Source organism: Barbus barbus (assembly GCF_936440315.1).
Source record: "Barbus barbus genome assembly, chromosome: 33".
NCBI classification, from domain to species: Eukaryota; Metazoa; Chordata; class Actinopteri; order Cypriniformes; family Cyprinidae; genus Barbus; species Barbus barbus.
The window spans coordinates 24,928,249-24,947,567 of NC_136761.1; the positions used below are offsets into that span (position 1 = coordinate 24,928,249).

General features: G+C 36.0%; 1 protein-coding gene across 4 annotated transcripts in view; it reads right to left on the reverse strand.

Moving 5' to 3' along the window:
- The window catches only part of LOC306853470 (kelch-like protein 4), a 36,134-nt gene that overhangs the window by 2,524 nt on the left and 14,291 nt on the right, over positions 1–19,319 (reverse strand). For 3 of the 4 annotated variants that reach the window (XM_079390908.1, XM_079390907.1, XM_079390910.1), the window contains 9 exons: positions 16,348–16,515; positions 15,011–15,147; positions 14,598–14,794; positions 10,420–10,632; positions 10,089–10,260; positions 8,587–8,811; positions 6,048–6,210; positions 2,871–3,083; positions 1,376–1,547 (listed from right to left, as the gene is read on the reverse strand). In XM_079390908.1, the coding sequence (XP_079247034.1) occupies positions 1,376–1,547; positions 2,871–3,083; positions 6,048–6,210; positions 8,587–8,811; positions 10,089–10,260; positions 10,420–10,632; positions 14,598–14,794; positions 15,011–15,147; positions 16,348–16,515 (1,660 nt within the window). The remainder of the gene's footprint in view (positions 1–1,375; positions 1,548–2,870; positions 3,084–6,047; positions 6,211–8,586; positions 8,812–10,088; positions 10,261–10,419; positions 10,633–14,597; positions 14,795–15,010; positions 15,148–16,347; positions 16,516–19,319) is intronic. The other variant, XM_079390909.1, reaches the window with a different exon arrangement.

Sequence of the window (19,319 nt, forward strand, 5' to 3'; positions counted from 1 at the left end):
TAGAACATATCTAGGTGTTTTTTTTTTTGTTGTTGTTGTTGTTTTTTTGTCTTCTTTGTAGACAACATGGTTGGTAAGATATATGTGGATAGCTGTAAAATCATTGTAGTAATTCAAGTTCAGTGCAAGTTAAGTTTAACCGAAGGGCTAATGGCATAATGTTGATTAGCTTGATTGCTAATTTTGAATTGTCTGTTATTTCTTTAAAAAAGACAAATATCTGGGTTGCAGTGAGGTTAACTGAACTTGAGGTACAATGCAAGTGAATGGGCCCAAACAGTAAAAGCTAAAACACTCACTGTTTCAAAATTATAGCCACAAGATGTAACACTATGTATGTTTACAATTTTATTTTGAGGGAAAAACTCATTTTCTGTGTGAAGTTATATGGACTTAACTTTTGTTGCTATGACAATGTAACATCAAAAACCCTAAATTGCTCAAACAATTATAAGAGCGACTTTAATTCTTCTAGTAACACTTGTGCATTATTTGAGCTGTATTGTAAGATATTTTATACATGTATAAGCTTAATATTTAACAGCAACCTCATTTTCCAGAAATATACCTTTAAGGCAGTGGTTTAAAACCAGGGCCCACTAGGGGCAACAATATTACTTAAAAACAGTGTGTGTGACTTGAGGGGAGGCTGGGGGATGTCCTGGACCCCATTAAGATTCCTGAATTCAATTTCATGATTCAATTTCCCATTCATAAAGTCATTAGTCACTTGCTTTATTTTCTTAATGACTCAGACCTTTTGAATGAATCAAATGATTCACTGACTCACTCATTAAGTGAGTCAATGAGTCACCAGTGACAATGAGTGGTTTTAGTTTCATATTTTAAAAGATAATTCCTAAGATATTTCATAAATGTTATATTTAACCATTAATCCCATTGTGTCATGCAATTTTAATTGCAGTGTAAATACATTCTCACCACCTTGTTACTTTTGAGCCACTTAAAATTATTTTAAAAATTATTTCTTAAAATTATTTAAAGACCAAAACCAGTTTTTTTTATTTTAATTCACCCCATGAATATTTTTTTTTTTCTTTGAAGATCCAGGGTTTTCAATGTCTTTAAAATATATGAGGAAGCCAAAATTTAAAAGTGTGATTTCTAGAATGGAATAAGTTATGCAAATGAATCAAAACTCCATGGGCATTTCTATACATCTTTCAAATCATGACAAGCTCTAAAATATTTAGTCAGTAAGAAATTTTCAAAAGATTTGAATCCTTATCCAGTTAATCACAAACAACTGGAAAAACCCTGGGGCGTTTGAACATTGTTGTTGTCGGTGTGGCCCTTGGAGTCAAAAATGTTGAAGCACTACTTTAAAGGCAGCCTGATTTGAAGATGGACTCACCTCAGTCCATTCATTGTTCTGTGCATCATAGGACTCGACACTGTTTAAGTAGGTCTGACCGTCATATCCTCCGACCGCATATAACCTGTCTCCCAGCAGACACACCCCCACTGCATCCCGGGGGACGCTCAGAGAGGATACTGTGGTCCACGTGTCTGTTTTAGGGTCATACCTGTGAATGCAGTATAGAACGTATGAGAGACAGAACAACACAGTATAAACCTGTGCTAGCACTGAGAGATAATTGCATAGAGAGGTTAAACAGCAGCCGGTCTGTAATCTAGACGATGGAAGCCTAAGGACTATGATTATCATCCCTAACAATCAAATCTATTGTGCTTTGAGCATGCAGAGTAATAACAGAGTAATGAGTTGAAGGTTCTGACGGCCTTTGTTCTTTAATTTGGATGTATTTTTGTTCTTAAGGCATATTTCAGTTATTATTCACTTAGCCTTTTCCCTCAAGTACTTACAGCTAGTTAGTTACCTTTTACTGGGAGAAATTGTTTGATAGATAGATAGTAGATAGATTATCTAATTATATAATAAAAAATACAGTAATATACAGGTACAGTGCTTATAACAGTTATTTTGAATTAAATTGTGCAAGGTTTACACCACATTTAAATGTTTCCACCACATTTAAATGTTTCTTGAGCATATGATTAATCAGCATATTATAATGATTTCTGAAGGATCATTTGACACTTAAGACTGGAGTAATGATGCTGAAAATTCAGCTTTACATCACAGGAATAAATCAAATTTGTATATATATATAAATAAATTGAAAATGTATTTCAAATTGTAATAATTAAGAGCTACTACTGTATTTTTTTGATCAATTAAATGCAGCCTTAATTTAAAATTTTAATTATTACAAACTTTTAGGCTGTATTTCAGATCAATCACCAGCAGGGGGTCTCACACATCAGATAACTGAAATACTGTGGCTAACAATTTGTTTATTTATTTGGATCCCCATTAGCTATGCTCTCAAGCATTGCTAGTCTTCCTGGGGTCCCCACAACACTTAACATTCATACATTATTACATACATTAAAAAATGCAACAACCAAAATTTTAATACATTCTCCACAGACCAAAACATCTCTATAAACACATCTTCCAATTTTTTAATATCTGAAACACCTACAATATAAAAACTTATTTCTCATTCAATTAATTCCTATGCCTCAGCCTCTTATAAGTACAAGCTTCCAATGTGTGCCTTTACCTGCCTTTTAAAATGTATTTTTTGTGTTATCCTAATTAATGACACTGGTAAGAGATTCCATAATTTCATTGCCCTAAATGTTACTGTGCATTTAAGAAAATTAGTTTTCTCCCAGTAAAATGATTTCACAATGGAGCAAAGTGTGTCCAGATTTGCAAATAAACATACAAATTACAGTACTTGGCACCCATGGGGGGTTGTCGTTATGATTAGGTGTTGGATTTCTTTCTTCCCAGATGCTGTGCCGTGGCAGCTTACCTCTCCACACAGTCGGAGAGACGTGAACAATGGTTTGAAGCTGGTGCATCATGTCCTCCGACTGCATACAAGAAACTGTTATATGTGGCCACGCCCACTCCTCCTCTCCTCTTTGACATGGGTGCACACATACTCCATTTATTGGTGTGAGGATCAAAACATTCCATCGATCGCAGACACGAGCTTCCATCACGACCGCCAACAGCAAACAACCTGTAAATACATAAAGGTTTCACTTTTTCACAACTTAATTACTGTGATGTATATCAGAGTAAAACAGGATGTTCAAAGACTTTGATCATGAAAGTTGGCATGTACTTTTTTGGACCAATCTTAAAATATTTTTTAAAGCTTGGTTTTAGCTAAAGAAGCAAAATATGTTAGTACTTTTTTGGGGGTAATTTGAAATATGTGTTACAGAAATGTATAGAAAACAATAGTTTTGGAGATAAACAAAGCATACAGGACCTGTACTTGTGTATGCACAAGTTATTTAGTTATTTAGGCAGGAATAGTTTGGCAGGGGTCATTGCCAGGATGTCTGCTGAGAGAACTAGCTTTGGCCAGTGCTGAATGAGTTTACATTCAATTATAGAGCATTTACTTCCCTCCTGCATCACCACAGGCACAAGTGTCAGAAATGAACTTTTTTTGTTAAGGGGCATTATTTATAAAGTGGCATGAGATCAAAATGTACCATATTTGCTTTCTTAATTTGTGGTTAATTTGTAACTCGCTCTTGTGATATGCTTACTTGACGTCTATGACATATGCAAGGCCACACCGCAAATTGCATTGAGATCCTGTATCACAAGCCAGTCAACAATTTAGAAATAAAATACTTGTTCTAGTTTTCTTTCTTGTTCGTTTTTCTGTTTCACTCAAATATATTTCACAATATGGTATAAAATTGGTAACGACTTCCATTCATACAAATATAGAAAATATATACTAAAAAAGCACACTAAAAAAACAGTAATTCATTTAATAGAATAATTTTTTTTTTTCAAATTTCATTTAGACAGTTAATTTTTATTTTCTTTTTTTTTTTTTTTTATTGATTATGTTTGTATTATTTGAGTTTAAAACTACTAATTATATAGCTAAAATTAATTTGTAGAAAAACTCCTGGTTTGCGGACTCCTGGAGGTCCAAGAAATACTGCAGAAATATATATAAAATGTCTAAAAAATATTCAAAATGTGTTTCTAAAGATTATGGTCAAAACTTCTATTATTATTGATTGATTTTATAAGGCATGGAAACACATGCACATGTAAATTTATGTTCATTATTGAAAACAGTAACATTTGTAAAAATAAATAAATAAAAATAACCTCATTTTTATATGGTGAAATTTAAATATTCTGACTGTTCAAGTTTTTTTTTTTTTTTTTTTGAATTAACCATTGGTTTTCCATAGTAGCGTACTTTTAGGTCATGATAACCAGTTAAAACCACACATGCAGCACCTCAATACCATGGTAAAAATGTAACTACAGTATATGGTTTCTATAGTATTTGTATGTAAAACAAACAGTAGTCTATTTAAATGCACAAACACTACAGCTTAATCATAAAAATACTGGAATTATATTCCATTACTCCTTAAATATGTCTATATTATTAATATTATAAAATTCATTTCTGCCACAATACCATGGTGTAGTTATTGTCACTACAGTAAATTCTACAGCTTTCTGAAACATTTATCAAGCTGTTATCATTTTAGCAATTAAATTATTTAGCTATAATTATAGTTATCGATTTATCGCCCAGCCATAAACGAAAGTAAATCTCTCTCTGTTGGACAATACATTGATGTGAAGACGCTTGGACATGGCCAAGGTAGTTAATTGAGAAACTAGGTTTGGCATAAAACAATAATGTTAATCAATAGAATGGTACCAAGAATTTTTATATCATGGGGTCCTAATATTCTGCTGAGAGTCTTGGCGAGTGGTCTCTGGGTCAGAAGAGGCTGACAAACCCTGTCCTACAGAACTTCGAAAAGACACCTATGATATGTCCCGGTGAAAAGACTAATCAATTAATCACTTGGAGAAGTAGGCCACTGGGCCCTAGAGATAGCTTGAAGGGTTTGTTTTTGACCTGGTTACAGAAATGCCCCATGAGTCATCAGTACATGTTCGGCTAGATTCAAAGCCAGCCGCTGTTTTCATGGACAGAGCTAACAGCAGCTCACCTGCCAATCAAATGACTTTAATGTAAAAGACACCAGAGAGTCTTTAGTCTCAGAGCCTATTAACTCCCGTCTGGCTGAACAGGGGTACGCTGTATATTGGATCCAGTACCTAATTCAGACCTCATCATGAGGAGAATCCATGGAGGAAAGCGATCAGCCACAGCACACTGCACATACTGCTAGTGATAAAAAAAATTGTCTTTTTACACTTTTCTTTTCTTTTTTAATAGAAAAAACAAATTTTTTCGCAGAAATGTATAGTTTAAAATAAATGTTAAAAATCCCCATATTACAATGTGATACCATATACTGTTAGTAACTATATTACCAACAGTGGTAATATAGCATAGCATCCCCTTTCCAATCTTAAGTCCCCCTGCAATCACTTAATGTATCCCTCAAGTGATATTTAAATGATTTTTTCGTGTGAAAAAAATCCTCTGTGCTTTACAATGGCTTTAATATAACTCTACCCTCTACCTCATTTAGTATACACGAAATATGCTAATTAGTGCCCACCTCCACTCAATCACGCCAGCTCAGACCTGCTCCACTTTTACTCAGTTAACTGTAGTAGTAAACGCTACACAGCAGGCATTTGTGTGTATTACAACACACAATCAATTTTTTAAATGGTTCAAGTCGATAAAGAACATCTAGAGTCCTCGGCACCTTTGAATTCAGCAATATCATTCTTCAGACTCTGAAGAAGAGGAGGACAGGGTCGTCTACAAGCTGATGTATCAGAATGGTAATGTAGATATCGCTCTCTATAATATCAGGCACATAACCGTAAGTGCTATCATTAGCGTTTGGCTTGACTATGTTATCAAACATGAAATGATAGAGATAGGAAAAGCCCTATCCCGCAAGTTGAATAAAAATTTAAATAAAAGCATGTAAATGTTTTCAAATTATATCGTAGCTCAACAACGCTAGAAAAATATAATAAGACAAAATCAATTCCTTACTTTCCATTGAGAGCAGTGACTCCGACGGTGCTGCGCGGTGTGGACATACTAGCCACATAATTCCACTGCCTCGCCTGGGGGTCCCACCTTTCTACTGTGTTCAAATAGCTCCATCCGTCATGGCCTCCCACTGCATACATGGGCCCCTCTAGCACAGCAATTCCTTTACGAACAAATAAATAAATAAGACAAAAAGCAAGACTGGCCTCAGCCTTTAGCGGTGCACGCCATACATCAATTCAATAGCGAGTGTCTGTCTTCGTCTCTGTGATGTAGTGGAATTGGCAAATTTTAAATGGTATAAGATGGAATTAATTTCAAGAGCTTTTCCTTTTTAAGCAGATATCAGTAGCTAAAGACATTCTCCTGGTGTGACCCTAAGGACAGCAGCCCTAAGATGCTGTGGTAAGCATTAAGTATTCATGGTGCATCTCGTTGCTCCCTTTACAGCAAGGGTCTCTCGTGTTTCTATTATAAATCTCTGGCTGCCGCTTTTGGGGTCCTGACATATAAATCGTCTCTTGACCGACATTTTGGTTATGATATTGCAGTGCACTTTATAGGCCTCAATGAGCAACCTTTGAGTGTTAGTTTTATGGGATTATTGTACAGTGCATTTTCTCTGCGAGTTTAAATTACCTGCCATATTTTTTATACACATTTTTATGTGCAGCCCAGATTGCCTTTGTTAATTTATACACCGTTGCTTTGATGTTTGACCATCCGGTTATTTTTATTGTTATTTCTTGAGGCACTGGTGTTAGAGCCACACAATTTCTGACATAATAATATTAAATTATTAAACTGAATTTAAGTTAGTGTACTTGGTGCCTACATTATTAACTGGAACAAGTGAAACTCCTCCTTGTCATGAAAGGCAACACAGTTACTGCTAATTTTCTTTTTACAGAATGCATCTGTACTAAACATGCTAAACAGCACCACATGTTGGCTGCACCTGCTGGTAAAGATTTTGCAAATGCAATGAGAACACAGCACAAACATGTGGACTAAACATGTATAATAACATCTTTTACATACCAATTGCCAATTTTCATGAACTTGTAGTCTATTAAATGTAATTAATAAATCATGAAATGAGAAGAGTCTGTGTCCTTCTTTAATTTGTTTCAAAAATTAAAATTATATCATCATTTATTCACCTTCAGTTCCAAACCTGTACAAGTTTCCTTTCTCTGTTGAACAAGAACATGATATTCTGGAAAACAAACTTTGACTTCCACAGTATTTCTTTCCAAACTCCATAAAATCTGCTTGTTGTGACATAAGGAAAGCTGTTTCAGGGTCCAAGCCTCTACTCAATTCACTTGAGGATACTATCTCAACAGCCATTTATAAGCCCTGTTTATATATATTACACATTTAAGCTAAACATTTAAAAACCCTACAGCAGGGGTCACCACACTCGGTCCTGGAGGGCCGGTGTCCTGCAGAGTTTAGCTCCAACTTGCCTCAACACACCTGCCTTGAAGTTTCAAGTATACCAAGCAAGACCTTGATTAGCTGGTTCAGGTGTGTTTGATTAGGGTTGGAGCTAAACTCTGCAGGACACTGGCCCTCCAGGAACAAGTTTGGTGACCAAGTTGACTTGCTGTCTTGTGAGGCAATGACTTTGCAGGCAGCGTTTTTGCACAAAGGCACCTCACGAAACTGATTTCAGACAGGCTTCTGAGGCAGCGTAACGGTTTAACGATCTACAACAAAATAGAACGAGTTTTGGTGATTACTAAATTAATATTTAATTACTATAATACTAATTTCTCGCTAGAAATAACATCAAAAGTGCAAAAAGTTAATCAGAAATATACATTTACACACTAACCATATTATAACTATATTTCATATGCATATGGGTTTGATTTCAAATTTTTATGATTTTGAAAGCATGGAGATGTCTGCGATCTGTCCCATTCTGCTCCGTCTAGCTATTATTGAACTAAAACACGTCATGTGTGAATATAAATGAAACCGATATCGTTTGGGGCGTGAATATTAATTGAGACATGCTTGGTAACCTAGAAAGTAAAGCCAATAAATATGAATTCATGAACTATGCCCTCATAATAGTAGGATTTCTTCTTCACCAGCTGATTAGCAACGTATTCCTTTCAGCTAATAAGGTAGAACATGGCTTCTTTAATATTAATGAGCAAAGCCTTATAAATATCTTTAATAACATTAACAAACCTAATGCTTAAATTATTAGTTAAAATACATTTAAAATATATGAAATATGGACATCATGAATGTTCGATCAAAATATTTTCGAATATTTTCATATTTGAATGTTTCTAAATGACTGATATGTTAACATATATGTAATTTTTGTTTATGACTTGTTAGACTTTCAAAGTTAAGGGCTGATGTTCTTTAATTATTTATTACATTCATACCATGTTTGTCACATTTATACAGTGACACAGAATGAAGCAAATTTAATTACTAAACATTACTGTGTAACAATTATTCATATAAGCAGTGTAATAACACAAACATCTGAAGCATGCATAAAACACACCTAATCCGTGTCGGTGGGTTGACATTGGCGGCATGGTGGACCACACTTTAGTGATTGGGTTGTAGCACTCTACCATGTTAGAGGTCTTGAGTCCATCCCTTCCTCCAACCACGTAGAGCTTGTTATCGATCACCGCCACGCCGAACTGAAGTCTTCGCCCACTCATGCTACCAACTTGGATCCATCTGTTTGTGCGAAGGTCGTATTTCTCTATTGTTGTAGACCCTAAAAGTAGACAGGGACTCTAGAGTTAATTGTTAAAGAGTTGCATGCTGCTATGCTAATAGCTGTTTTACTGTACAGCATTTCTGTTTAGATGGCAGTAAGAGGTATAAGAAAAGTATTAGAAAAAAAATTTAATAATGGTCCACCTTCCAATCAGGGCTTGTACAAGGTGCTTTAATTATTTGAATCTGACTTTTTGTCATTTAAGTTAAAAACAATATATATGAAAAGTGTTTCATTTGTTTTTCAAGAACGTTATTACAATAAAGTTGGCTGAAACTTGTCCTCCCTCTGCCGGGGCTATCAATTGTTTGTTCTGTTGTATCTATCATATTGTCCAAACGTGTGTGTGTGCGTGTGTATATATTCATGAATGTATTTTATGACACAAACAGTAATTTTATTAACATCTTTAGACTGTTTAAAAATACAATACACCAAAGATTATATACGTATCTAATTTGATATATTGTTTGTCATAACTTATGATTAATTATTTGTCAAAGCTTATTTCATTCATTCTCATTTATTTGTATAGCACTTTTCACTACACTTACAGTTTCAAAGCAGATTTACAGTAAATGCATGTGTTTACACCACTTTAGAGTGATCTGCTTTCAGAGGTGACTGAAAGTAATGTTCATTTCAGAAATGAACAGTTCAAGATAATATAAATCATGCAGTCAGCTTATATGTATTAATTTTAGGCAAAAGCAATGAGCTTGTTAAAGCAACTGTTGTAAGTGATTACATAATGTGGAAATTTGGAGGCTTATGAGCTTGAAGTAGTGAAGCAGTGCATTCTGGATTATGATACATTTATGGCCCTTTCAGTGATTGGCCAGTTTGTTGTGATTGTTTCAGTTATTTACTGAATTGAATACATTAATATTTAAAGGTGTTAACTGTAATCTTACACTGCAAAATGATTTATAAAATATATAATATAAATAATATATTATAAAAGGATTAAATTCATCACAATTATTTAATGAATGAAGCACTCAAAAAAAGTATGACAAAAGCCCTAAAAAAAAAACAATCATCACAGCCCTAAAATTAAGCAGCATGATTAATTTAGACAATATATCATCAGCCAAATCTAAAAATTGTAACAGCCCTATTTTTTATTTAACTATTTACCTTTTTTAGAATTTGAAAGGTAATAAAGATATTGTATGATGAGGGACATCTCTGTAGCCCTTGAAAACCAAAAAAGCAGTGCTTGAAATTTCCTTGAAAGTCCTGGGATTTCATTTTACAGTATCGGTACAAACCCTGTCCAACAGCATAGAGCGACCCAACAGTGGATTTCCGTGGTTTGGTTCTTGGGCTCTGTAGCATGGGACGCCGCTCTGGCAAAAGATGGTACTTCATGGCTTCCATCAGGAGCTTCTGGCATTCCAGGTCTTCTGAAAACATCTTATTGTTTTCCAGATCAGCAAGAAGCTACATTAAAAAAAAAAAAACATTGCATTAACGTCGAACACTAAAGACTGCATTGTCAAAGAGTAACATTTAAATATGAGATGAGCAGGAAATTTTTCAGTGATTATATTAAATTGTAATAAAACGAAAAAGAGTCTTATATGAATGCTATTGGCAAACCTGTGGTGGTAAAAGAGGAAGTCGAATATACGCCAGCAACACTCCCAGATCCTGTTGTCGTTGCTGCACATCATAACGAACCCACATCATCAGTGATTGGAAAATCGTTTCTTCATCTGGAACGTTGATGTCATCACTGGACAAAAGCTTGATAATTTCCGTTGTGGGCAGCAAGAGGAACTCCTGATTCTGAATTACCTCTAGAAAGTGTTCCTGAAATATTAAAAAAAATTGTTTAGTTATACATCTGTGTGCTGCAATGTAATTAGACATTAACTGCAAGTACTAAAATGCACGTTTAAAAAAAAAAAAAATTATATTTATGGAAATATCAGTTATATTTTATTATTTTAAATATATAAATGTTTTCTCAATCTGCACAATGCAGCAATCTGGTTGTTAAAGGGATAGTTCACCCAAACATGAAAATTCTGCCATTAATTACTCACCCTCATGTCATTCCAAACATAAATTAAGATATTTTTGATGAAATCTGAGAACTTTCTGACCTTGCATAGACAGCAATAGACCAATTCAAGGCCCAGAAAGGTAGTAAGGACATTGTTAAAATAGTCCATGTGACATCAGTGGTTCAACCGTAATGTTATGAAGCTACAAGAATACTTTTTGTGAGCAAAGAAAACAAAAATAACTTTATTCAACCATTTCTTCTCTTCTGTGTTAGACTTTAAAGCATGTTCACGAAAGTATCATGACGCAAAAAGTATTCTCGTGGCTTCATAACATTACGGTTGAGCCACTGATGCCACATGGACTATTTTAATAATGTCCTTACTACCTTTCTGCCTTGAATGTGTCAGTTGCGTTTATGTCCATGCAGGGTCAGAAAGCTCTCGGATTTCATCTAAAATACCTTCATTTGTGTTCTGAAGTTCAACAAAGTTCTTATGGGTTTGGAATGACATGAGGGTGAGTAATTAATGACTAAGTCTGATGTTACAATTCACAGTTTCCAGGGCCAATTCCCCATCCAAACAACAAATGGTGGTGAAAGACACTCAAAGTGAGCTGTAGTGCTACTGAAAAATCATGCACCTAACCTAAGGTGACAAAACATGCTCTTTTTCCCAGTGGCGTGTGAAGGTAGGATCTACAGTCAAAGCAATGTAAATACATGTACATAAAATGTGTGAGGACTGTAGAGAGCTTGTCAATAGGAAAACAAAACCCAAACATTTTAGGCAATTTACAAATCCCAGCCAGGACATGTTGGATGTATGGTCACACCATATATAACCTTTATCTCCATATCAAAATCTCAGTTGGCCGAACAGTGATCCATCTTTTCTAAATTGTTGAAATATTGGTGAGCTGTGAGCCTGAAGACTGTAGAGCATGCCAAAACTGCAATGGTGTGCTATAAACCAATATTGCTTAATATAATGGCTGTTGAGATAGCATTTTCACTTGAAAAGGACTAGAGGTTTGGACCCGAAACAGTATTTGATACAGCACATGCACAAGCACATGGCCCTGACACAGAATACATCATCTTGTTTTGAATAACCCATTATGGAGAATTTAATAACGGTTATATATAAATAAAAAAAAACACACACATAGGTCTTGTTCTCCATCCATCTAAGTGATATAATGATCTGCTCCAACGCATCCATAAGGACATCCGAGGTTGCTCTCTGATAAAAGCGTTTTGCAAGGTTTCACTTGTAGCATTAAAGAGGATGCCAGGAATCTCTCTAACAAGCTTGTTCATTACTTATGGTACTTCTAGAGTTTCCTTTGTGTATCAGAAGTAATCCCCATTGATTCTGTTGCAAATAAGAGCAGTAAACATCCTATTGATCATTAATCAGCTCTAAACAGCAGAGTCTCTGCTAAAGCCATGCATGGGCTCTCGGAGCTTAGCTCAGACACACATAATTAAATGAGTACCATGCAATGATTTTCAGCCCCTCCTCAATATAGATTTAAACTCTACTTCTTCTGGTGACATTGATATAGATTCATTATTCGCAATTACCATCACAAGCACCCTGGCAATTAATTGAATACATTAATTCTGTTCCACTGCAAACATTCATTTAGAAGCCTCTCGTGGGCATATATTTTAGGGGAGGGCATTAACCCAACAGCAAGTAACAGGTCCTGCAGCAATATTAGTGTGAGATGCACAAGGCTCCGTAAGATCTAAATGGATTAAATTGTAAGGGAGGATGTGAGAATTTAATGGCTAGTGCCAAATCTAATGTATTCATGAGGAGAAATATGACCAAGAGCGGTGTTTGTGTTGTCAGTCATTTATCTAAGCATCGTCTCATCTGCCTTTTACATTCAAAAGAAAATACCTGGACTGGGTCTGCAGCATGCTACAGGCCATAGACATCTTGAACCAAGACATTAACCCAAGTCTGCAGCTTCTCACCAAAAAAGAAAAACTAATGTCAGGATGAGAGAGAAACGAGGAAAAACACACTTATCAAAATAGAACTTTTTAATCTGAACACCACGGCGAGCCAACCAGGAAGCTCTGTTGACGCTGTGTTCATTACCGAAGCGACCGAACAGGAAATTTTCCTGCTTGTGTCCTCTGATTAGATTAACCTCTCTGCTCTGGAAAGCCCTTTGTAAACAGCCTGTGCAGATGTCCTTCAGGAGATAAGGGCTATCTTCCTAAGTTGTTTCCGTACTTGGGCAGAGAAATGCCCATCAAGCAAATGTGTTCTGTGGATCCTTGGGCTCCTGAGAATACTTAATGTATTGCCATTATTTAACCAAGGCTGCTTTTGCTATATTTCTCACACATCAAAGAGCTCTGTGCAACCCTTTAAACTGACCACATGCTGAGATACAAAATGTCTCATCAAATAATTTTATGTCAGACAAGGCTTTAAAACCTTTTTTAATATGCAGGGGGAAAAAAAAGAGTTGATGGTTACTAGTTCACTACAAAATGAAACTTCTGTCATGATTTACTAATCTAATATTGTTTAAAACCCTTATGAATTTATAGTCTGTAGAAAAGATGTTATGAAGAACGTTCGCGCTGCTATCTGTGCATCAATGAAAGTAAAATGAATGTAGACAAAAAAGGTTTCTAAAAGCAGTCCATATGTCTTATGCACTGAATTCTTTTATATTTTAGTCTGTGATTTACTGCATTGAAAATCATGCTTGACAGATCTGATCACGATTTATTTTCTTTGTATGGAAAAAAACAGCTTGGATGTTCAGCTATAAATTTCTCCTTTTGTGATCCACAGAAGTCAGTCATATGGGCTTCAAGAAAACGGTGACTAAACTATTACTTTTTTACATTATTGTATTGAAATCAGAGCAGGCTATGACATGTTCTAGTATTACAAAAGATAAACAAATCCATAAATAAATATTGACATATATTTTAAGACAAACAGTCATAATATTTAATTACATTCCATTTTATTTTATTTTATTATATTTTCTTCCAGGCAATGTAATCGTGGTACAGAACACTGTGTGAAATGAAAAGAATAAGCTAGGTAAATAATAACTGTCATCTACAATACATTATCTATATCTCCCTACACTGTATGTGGAAATATTATGTTGCAAATGAAATAGTTCTTTACAATATATCTTTCTACAGTTAAGGTGGCTATTTATTATGCTTGTCAGCATTATTGAGTTATGTATGTCAAGTGTTGATATCTCATACTGTGAATATTCCCAGATGGGTTGTTTCACTGGTGAACCTTCAGTATAGATATCAACACAGTAAAACCCAATGACACTGACAATCAACAAGCATCATTTTAAATGCCTCGTAGTCTTACAACATAAGTCAAATGAGACACCCAAAACAGCAATATAAACCAGCAAATAGTAAAACAATGCCACCACATAATTTATTCATGCCAGATTGCATGCTGGGAACATCGCCAACATAGTACTGTAGACATTACACCAGTTAATCTGTAAATATACAAGAGATTACTGTAATGCAGACACAGAAAAGCATTAGGATTCTACAAAACCAAGCTGCTACATCAAAGTCATTCAACTCCTGTGAAACAGAAGTATATAGGCATCATTTAATTGTAATTCTACCGTTACTACGGTGGAAATTACTGTGAAAGGTCGACAGCTAGCAGTCAGGACAAATGTTAGCACTATGTTTAGTACATTTATAATAAGATACTTTGTATGCCAGGTCCTACCATAGTGTAGTTGTGAGCGACGTTCAAAAGATCCATGCATCCCTGAGCATCGGCAAACGAACGGATCCCCAGGCAGTTGGACGGGTGCAGTTGTTTCATCAGAAAGTTACAGCAGACCTGAATAACTTGTGAGAGCTGGAGGAGACAAGCAGCAGCTAAAAGACTTTCAATTGTCTCCTCTTTTAGCTCCAGGACTCCTGTACATTTGGAGAAAAAAAGCGAAATATGCAAGAAACCTTAGCCATGTTTAAAGCCATGTTTAACCCGTGTATACTGAAGAATGTTAAACAGTTAGTTTGGGTTTGTAAATGAATGTTTTGCCCACCGGCATTGACCAAAAACTGAGGGGAATGTGACATTTCTGCTGCGAACAGCACATTTCAATAGTCCGCAAGTGGAATGCAGATACTCACCAGTATATGCAAAATGAACCAGCGCTCGCAACGCCTCCGGATCAACACCCTCCATTTTAATTTCCTCTTGTTTTGCCTCCCTCACATCATTGGTGAACATGGCAGCAAAGTAGTCTGAAACTGCGCTCAGGACAAGTCTGCAAAAAAATTGTGCAATTAGATTATATATATGCGACAGCATACTTCGAGATCAACTCAAACAACTGCTCGAGAACCATCTTCGTAGAAAATTCCTCTCTACAAAAAGATTTATCTCAGCGCAGCTATTTTCACCAGGTTGTTTCATGCAGCTCTGGGATGATGTTGATTGAGCTCACTGTCAAACTGGGACATGCAGCAGAGATTTGGCTACAGAGAATTTTTCAACAGAATAGCATCAAAACACTCAGCGGCCGAGAGATTTCTTTAAATAAACACTGTTTTAGAGTCCTTGAAGAAAGTTCAACACGCTCCGTAGTTTGAAATGAAGCGTGCAGAGCAGTTTTGACACTTCTTGATGCTACCATGTGCATATCTGTCCTTAAAGGAACAGTTCACACAAAAAGAAAATTCTGTTTTCACTTTTTTTTCTCGTAATGTTGCTCCAAACCCAGACTTTTTTTTTGGTAATTTTTGAACAATGTGCTCATCGCCCTATTCCATGAAATTTAAATGAATTGGCTTTGATCTTTCAAGCTTCTAAAAAAACTGCAGAAGCACCAAAAAATTTAAATGAACACATTCTTGTGTGCTATATTTCTAGTTTTCTGAAGCCGTACTATTGTGTTAGATATAGACCGAAAATCATTATTCACTGAAAATTGTTTTTCACTTTCACAGTGAAAGTTCACTCAACCAAAACACATCAAAAGTCTTAAAGGTTTGAAACAACGTGAGGGTGAGTAAATAACAGAATTTTCATTTTTTTCATTTTGTCATTATAGAAAGCTAACTTCAGAAGGCTATATAAGATTATAGCATATGCATCATAAGCAACACTTTTTTTGGTGTTTGTGCAGAAACCCAAAAGCTCCAGTCCACGTTTATTTCATGAAAAACCCAAACAGTACTTTATTCTAAATTTCTTCTTTTATGTTCTGGAAAAAAAAGTCAAGTGAACTATTCCTCTACAGTTAACTAAGAGTTCATTGAAAGCTTTAATACTAGCATTTAGTTTTGAGTAGCTTTCGAATAGTTTGATTCTGTCTAAGAATGACTCATGTGAATTCAGTCTGATTTCTGGAGAAGTACTGCGCTGCATTTTAAGCAGCGTTCCCTTCTGCCCTGTTGATCCGTCTGTTTTTGCAGTGAAAGTAGGGCATCTGAATGTAAGACGACTCGATTCGGTGGAGGCTCACCTGTGTGCGGGGATCTTGTGATCTCCAGCTATCAAAAGTACATCACACAGCTGCTTGTGCTGGAGATAGGTCTCCATCTTTCGAAAGGTCTGTTCCGCATGGTTTGTGGCCTGGAAAAACTCATCCGAGCAGTTGGAGCTCATCCTAGAGAAACTGCTCAAATCCAACCTGTGGGAAAGAGGAAGACCGGAGTTGAGCTGGGACCGAGCAATGTGCGCTTCTATCAGTTTGATATGACAGTTTGATCTATGCAGGTGACGGGGGAAACTTAATTAACACCTGCACAGATAAAGTCCACCTGTGACTTTATCATTTATTTTCTCCCCAATTGACACGTCAGGCCTGAGACTGCACAGAGTGTTGCAGCAAAAGCATGAGACACGGACATGTGCATTTCCTAACATTGTCCTAACTCAAATAGCTGTTTACTGTCACCTAAAAATGCAATTCTACCAAATCTGCATGAATTCCTTTCTTTGGTCCATACAATGGGTGATGCTCTATAAACCCTCTTGAACCATTTATTTTCAGCACAAGAAAGAATAGCTTGAGTTTGAGTAAATAATGGCAGAATGTACATTTTGGTGAACTGTCCCTTCATTATTTGTGTACACATTCCTGAAATGTGTGTATGGTAAAGGTTTGTATTATTTGAACATACAGAGTTAATGGATTATTTGACATCTGCTATTATCTCGCTTCATTTGGTTCACCCATGACAAATTAAACAGGCGATGCTTTCTAATATAAATTTGTAATACTGTTCTGAAAATGCGGTTAGCGGCTATTTAACTTAATAAATATCTCATGAACAATTTTGTGCCATTTTCCATCAATTTCCGAATATATAAAAATGACTTAAGCATGCTGTTTGTGTCATAATAGAGAAACACATATGTATTCATTTTAAACAATGATTGTGAGTCATGATTTCACAACTAAATCTGCTCTATCGCTGTTACTTTCACAGTGTTAATGCTATTTGATGGCTTGATCCAATTTATGGAGTTTGCACCCACAAAACAAGCTCACCATGTTGTTGGATGCAGTTTTCTGTATGCATGAATTATACATTGTGCAGAAGCAATAAAAACACTTCTTTTCTCTCCCAATTGGACATTAGTCATTCTGTGCATATCTTCCTTCACACTTGTGAAAGCTAGAATTGAAACCATTAGAGCTAAACTCCGTAAATAAGAGTTTTCCAAAGGGGCAGCTTGCCATTTGCACAAACTTTGCTGTTTTTATTTATTTATTTATTCTTTTGGAAGCACAGGACTTTTTGGGGATCTGGTCTCTTCGTAGAGCCTTGATAATGTAAATTCTGTGCCGCTCTCCCTGCAGACCGGTAGATTACAAGCCATTGTGCTGCATCTGAATAATCCCTCTGACTCACAGCAAACAATCTAAACCCTTTATTTTGCTGTCCTTCACGGAACAAATCCATAGCTGACATTTAACCAGTCCACCACACTGTTTAAAAAGTCTAGCTGCCGTAGGGACGTACAGTAGAGCTGTGCATTTTGATTACTTGTCTGAAATAAATGCCATAGAGAAGGCCGTTTTAAAAAACTCAGTGATTATGGACTGCTTTGAATGATTGGTTACATTAACCGCCGTCAACCAAGATTTGCATAACAAAAACAAAGCATGACCATTATGATCATTTTAATATCTGCACGTCTTATTGTCCACTTCATCTTTCAACAAGAGTTGCAAAACCATAAAGTTGGGAATGAATATTAAGCACCTGATAAAACGTTATGATCTTGTAAAAGTTTTAATTACAGAGTAAATCCCACTGAAAGCTGCGCTCACTGGATCAATGGTTTTGTGAACTGTGACTTTGTCCTTAGAGGGACACATAAAGCAGTATTTCGCCCTTGTGTCCTCGACTTTAAGGCAGACATGCTCTATCATATGAGCTAGCTTTTAAGCATACCACCGTATAAATCACATTAATTCCAGAGTACATGCTTCTACGCTCTCTTTATAGCAGAATATATGTGAGAAGTAGTCAGTTGGCCCATTTAATGTGATGGAGCTGGCTTGACGTGAGTTGGCTTGATGAGCAAGGTGACTCTCATACAGAATACATTATCTTTATCTCTCTGGTCATTTGTCAGGGGTTGGTGATCGCACTGATATTTACAAGCCGAGGGGGGTTGACTTCTAAACATTTAAAATTGTCCTGGGGTTGCTCTGATCTAATGCCACATGCAAAGCCAAACTCAGGTTGTCTGGCTGACGGATCATATCAAATAGCCTGCTTTACATACAGAGCATCCAGTTTGCTTAAAGGAACAGTTCACCCAAAAATTTAAAATTTTAGCCACCCTCAGGGCATCCAAGATGTAGATGTTTGTTTCTTCATCAAAACAAATTTGGAGAAATGTAGCATTGCATCACTTGCTCACCAATGGATCCTCTGCAGTGAATGGGTGCCGTCAGAATGAGAGTCCAAACAGCTGATAAAAACAATCCACACCCATTCCAGTCCATCAATTTAAGTCTTGTGAAGCGAAAAGTTGCATATAAATCCATCGTTAACACATTTTTAACTTAAAATCATTACTACTAGCCACACCATAATAACATTTCCTCCAGTGAAAAAGTCCATCCCCTGCTGTCCTCTCACATCAAAATCTACTGACTTGTTAAGAACTGCTTTGGACTATTGTACATGATGCCGAATCTGTGCGTAATTCTCTCCTGATTCAGACAAGCCAACTTTTTTGGGTGGGTTATGGATAGAGGACTTATATTGTAGCTTAATGATTTGTTTGTTACAAACATGTCTAACTGATGGACTGGAGTCATATATGGATTACTTGTGGATTATTGTGATGTTTCAGCTGTTTGGACTCCCATTCTGACGGCACCCATTCACTACAGAGCAGATGCATTGGTGAGCAAGTGATGTAATGATAAATTTCTCCAAATCCGTTCTGATGAAGAAACAATCGCCTCTA